Source organism: Dipteris shenzhenensis, chromosome 10, assembly GCF_047967505.1.
Source record: "Dipteris shenzhenensis isolate YYH24624 ecotype China chromosome 10, Dip_SZ_1.0, whole genome shotgun sequence".
Lineage (NCBI taxonomy): Eukaryota > Viridiplantae > Streptophyta > Polypodiopsida > Gleicheniales > Dipteridaceae > Dipteris > Dipteris shenzhenensis.
This window is the reverse complement of record NC_141605.1, coordinates 13,507,315-13,511,728: the sequence shown is the minus strand read 5'-3', so window position 1 is coordinate 13,511,728 and position 4,414 is coordinate 13,507,315. Positions and strand designations below refer to the sequence as shown.

Here is a 4,414-nt window from a genome sequence, read left to right as displayed (position 1 = left end):
ATTGCATATGGTATGCCTAAGATGCAGTGTAGGGATTAGGTATGCATTCTTTGGGGATTGCATCTCTTTGACACGTTGATCGAGACCCTAGCATATGACTGGGAGCTTTGGGTGGAGTGTGGACCAGTATTACCTTTGATGACTCATATGCAAGCTTGTGGATAGTGGAAATTGGTTTTCTGGTCATGATCTATTGGATGTTGTGACATGTCATCTTCCATGGTGACAGACACTTGGTTCCATGATTGATTATTGCTTTATGTGATGCCTTGAGCCTTGATGCTATGGGAAATAGATTTAGGCCTCAGATTATGTGGGATGCAGGCATGTATCTATGCCTTATGGAGGTGTTACTGTGTAGATCTATGTTTTTTTATTTAGTATTCATGATTTATGCGAGTGATGATGTTATTGTGGCTTTGCATTGGATCATTGGTGTACCACATGGATATGTTGATGGTGCTATTTATGCTCTAAGCCTTGGATCAATTACACCATGGATGCAATGGTTTCATTGATGCTTTGTGTGTATCATAGGTTTGAGCCATATCATTATCATGTGTAAGCTTGGTCTCTTCAACATCAAATGCAACACCCCCCCCACCAAAACATTGTGCAACATAGTCTCCTCTATCACATCCACTCTCCTTAGAGTAGTGTGTACTATCCCCACTACTATGCTGTGATATACTGCACATAGTATCATCACCACAAGTACAACGAGTACCACTGCAATGATTGGATGTGTTAAGCTCAATCAATGAAGTAACATGTCATGGGATCGTCCAAACAAGCCCATTAGGGGGCATTTGAACATAGAAAGGGCCTCATAAGAATTGTCAATCCCATGAGTTTAAGACTAATTTTTTTGGGATTAAGGAGACAAAGGTCATAAAGATGGTTGTTTGTAGGCCTAAGAGTGAAGGGTCCCACTTCTTTAAGCCCAAGAATTTTCGTATATTATTCTCATTCGTCCTTTGCAAACTATTGTGTGCATTAATACCCTTGACATGATGAAAACTTTTTTTGAGAAGAATATAACAATTTTATCATTTCATAAAAATTTTGAATCTAAAATGCATTTAATACATTCTCTGTATCAAAATTCCTTGAGCTGCCTTGAAAATTCTCTTCTATCAATCATTAAGAGCCTACATAGTAATAAAAACCTGTCAGATTCATTCCATTACCACTCTCATCTCTCTTCGTTCAAAATCTCATGCTTATGGTGGCATTTCTAAAGCTTTTGCTTAGAATCTTGATGTTTTGTTGAGCTCGACCTTGATTCTTCTGAGACTCTCTGCATGCTCTCATTCTTATTCGCACTGAGCGAAGCAACAAATTTTTGTATTTTCTCTCAGCTTATTTGTATTCTATGGCATTGAGAGAAGTAACAAACATTCAACATTCAACGACAGCAAGAAAGAAAGACTTTCATGTTCGTATACTGAATGAGTATGCACCAATAAAAAACGAACATTTGAGTACACAGGAAATGCAGAGAAGAAGACAACAGGGTCATGCTAACTTGGATCTTTGGGTTCAGGGCGACTTATATCCCAACGATCCTTCATCGCTTTATCCTCCTTTATTCTCTGATATTCCTTCATTTTTACAATTTGTTGGAGAGGGAGAGAATGGGCTGCTTGGGTATTGTAAGAGATTAAATATGAGTGATGATAATACTGTGAAGTTTTTGCATGCACACTTACAAAGCTTGTATACTAATTTAGATGACACTCAAAGTTCTCTACAATCTGCTCAAAATCACATCTTACAGTTGGAAGACCAAGCAAAACCAAAGAGAAACAATTTGAAAAGCTAAAAGATACAATCTCTCGAATGAAAATCACTCCAATGGGAGCTAGAGAGCGTAAGAGACCATTCACTGATATTCAAGCACTCACAATGGGTGGTGGTGCTCGCAAACGGAGAGTCCTTGCAACAAGGTATGGTTTCTAGAAAGTAACAATGACGTATGTTATTCGGAATGTTTATCATGTTGTAATGATTTTTTGTTTATGATATGTTAGGAATTTCCTGAAAGAAGCGACTAGTGGTGCTACTGTTGATGACCGTGGGAATATATTAAGTGCGTGTATGAAGAGACGTGATATTGTTTCTGTCATCCGTGATCCAAAATGGAAGAAATTACGAGTGCTCTTCACAAATGAGGTCCTGAAAGATGTTACCAAGATTATAAGCACTGATGAGGTTCAAAACGTATGTGATGAAGTGGGAATAAGCACAAAAGGGTACAATGCATTGTATCAATTACTTAAAGATACACTTCGCACACATGGTATAACAAAGAGCATTTTCCCTGCCCCCAAAAAACTACAATTCGCAAAAAGAACATGCAATGATGAGTTGAAACACAAAATCAGAGAATTCATGTGTGTCAATGACACATTGACCATAGCCGCCTGGGGAAAAAATCGAGGGAAAGATGGGAACATTGCCTTTGTGTACAATGAGTTCAATAATATATTTGTTGATTTGCAACGGCTTCAATAAGCCATGATTTTATTTTATGGCCTTCCTCATCAATGTAAGTAAATTTTGAGTGTTTGTATCTTTTAGTCTATTATTTTGTAGCAAGTACTAACATTCTTTTTTCTTCACATGCTAGGTGAAATTGTGAGTTTTGTTCTTAAGATGGACGAGTGTCAGATTGTGAAGAATAAGAGATTAGAAAGAATGAGTATTACACTCATGAATGAATCACTAGCATATGCCAAGTGTGAGCCATCTTTGTTGATTGATGATACCACACAAGAGACAAGTCCCACATTTAGTGTTCAATCTGAGAAAGAGTTATGGTGGCTTGGGGCATTTGAGGTGCCAAAAGAGACAAATGAGGTTCTTGCTTGGGTTTTTGATAGGATTCCTTGGAATACTGATGTCATAAAAGCACAAATTCAAGGGGGAAAATTGGAAGTTGAAGGATTGGGAGCTTTTATAGTTGATTGGCATTTGGGAGGTGACTTGAAAACAATCAAGTGTATACTTGGCTGTGAACAAGGTGCTAACACAATTAATCCTTGTCCATTTTGTATGAGGATGGTGAGACACAAAAAAACGAAGGGAAGTAAGCCAAGTACTCCTCAGAACCAAGGTGATGATGACACACTAAATGGAGACACTCACAATTGGATTGGTGGTGTTATGTCAACCAATATGCTAGCTGAGCCTAACAAACATTTAATTGATAGAAATTGGAGACCCATTATTCCTTTTGAATTAAAGAATGTTCACTTTTGCACTTTACATGCATTCATGCAGATATTTGACCGCCTGCTAAAGTGTCATATTGATTATGCCTTTACAATGCAAGGTAAGGAAAGACAACATGCAACTCTTCAAAAGGTGGAGGATCTCCTTAACTCAATTGATTGCCATGGTGGTAATGTTCGAATTGTTACCGACAAGAAAGCTTCTGGTTTGAGCTATGAAATTGCACAAAAAGTGTCTATGAGTGGCGGTAAAGCAAAACATTTTTTGGAAAGACCTAAAAAAACAAAGAACTCTGCAAAGCCTTGGGAGCTCTGGAAGGATCTATGTAACTGTACAACCTTTGACTGCATTGAACTAGGTCTTGTGGTCACTCGTGAAAAGGTTTGGTCTTCATTCAATAAAATGGTGAAATTGATGAACAAATCAAAGACTACCTCTAAAGAGCGCAATTGTTTTAAAGAGGTGCTTCGAGAATTTACAAAGGCCATGGTGCACGCATGGGGTGAAACGAACATTACACATTACATGGTATAATTTCATCATTCTTTAAGAGGTTGCTTTTTATAGATCCTGATTATGTCATGACTTTCTCTTTGCTTTTGCAGCATATATTATATGCCCATGCTGCATATTTCATGAATGAATATGGTTCCCTTGACATGTGGAGTACACAAGGAATGGAAAAGTCGCATTATTGAGCTAGAGGAGTATACTTCAAAAATACCAGACATGGAGGAGGAAAGACTCGCTCAAATTATCTTATTGAGATGTTTAATTGGTTTTATAGATATACTTTTGGAAGGAAGTTATGTATGGAAAAAGCTCAGACAAGCAAAATAGCAAAGGCAGTTAGAAATGAAGCTAAAGCAAAATCATCATTGAAATGGAGAGCTGGCACAGGACCAGCACGGCATGCTACATGGAGATCTACACGAACACGGGAAGGAAAAATTTGGAAATAACTTGTAATGATTCTGGAATAAATAATATTACAAATATAAACAAGCTTTCATAAATACATTGTTAGAGCGAACCGCTCTTCAACTTTTTGACACTTGACTCTTCATCATCTGGCATGTCTCCTCTATAACGTAAGAATTTTTTTCGTGTGTAACCCTGTAAGGATTCCACACTTTTCATACCATGCCCGAGGGCATAGGCAGCGTAACACAAAAAA

At 37.7% G+C, this 4,414-nt stretch overlaps 1 protein-coding gene across 1 annotated transcript; it reads left to right on the top strand.

The window, feature by feature from the left end:
- Positions 1-1,857: 1,857 nt before the first annotated feature.
- Positions 1,858-3,935, top strand: LOC147897428 (uncharacterized). The gene is made up of 3 exons (XM_087380881.1): positions 1,858-1,949; positions 2,034-2,157; positions 3,843-3,935. Exons 1-3 carry the CDS (start codon positions 1,858-1,860, stop codon positions 3,933-3,935), a joined length of 309 nt encoding a protein of 102 aa, XP_087237007.1.
- The last annotated feature ends 479 nt before the right edge of the window (positions 3,936-4,414 follow it).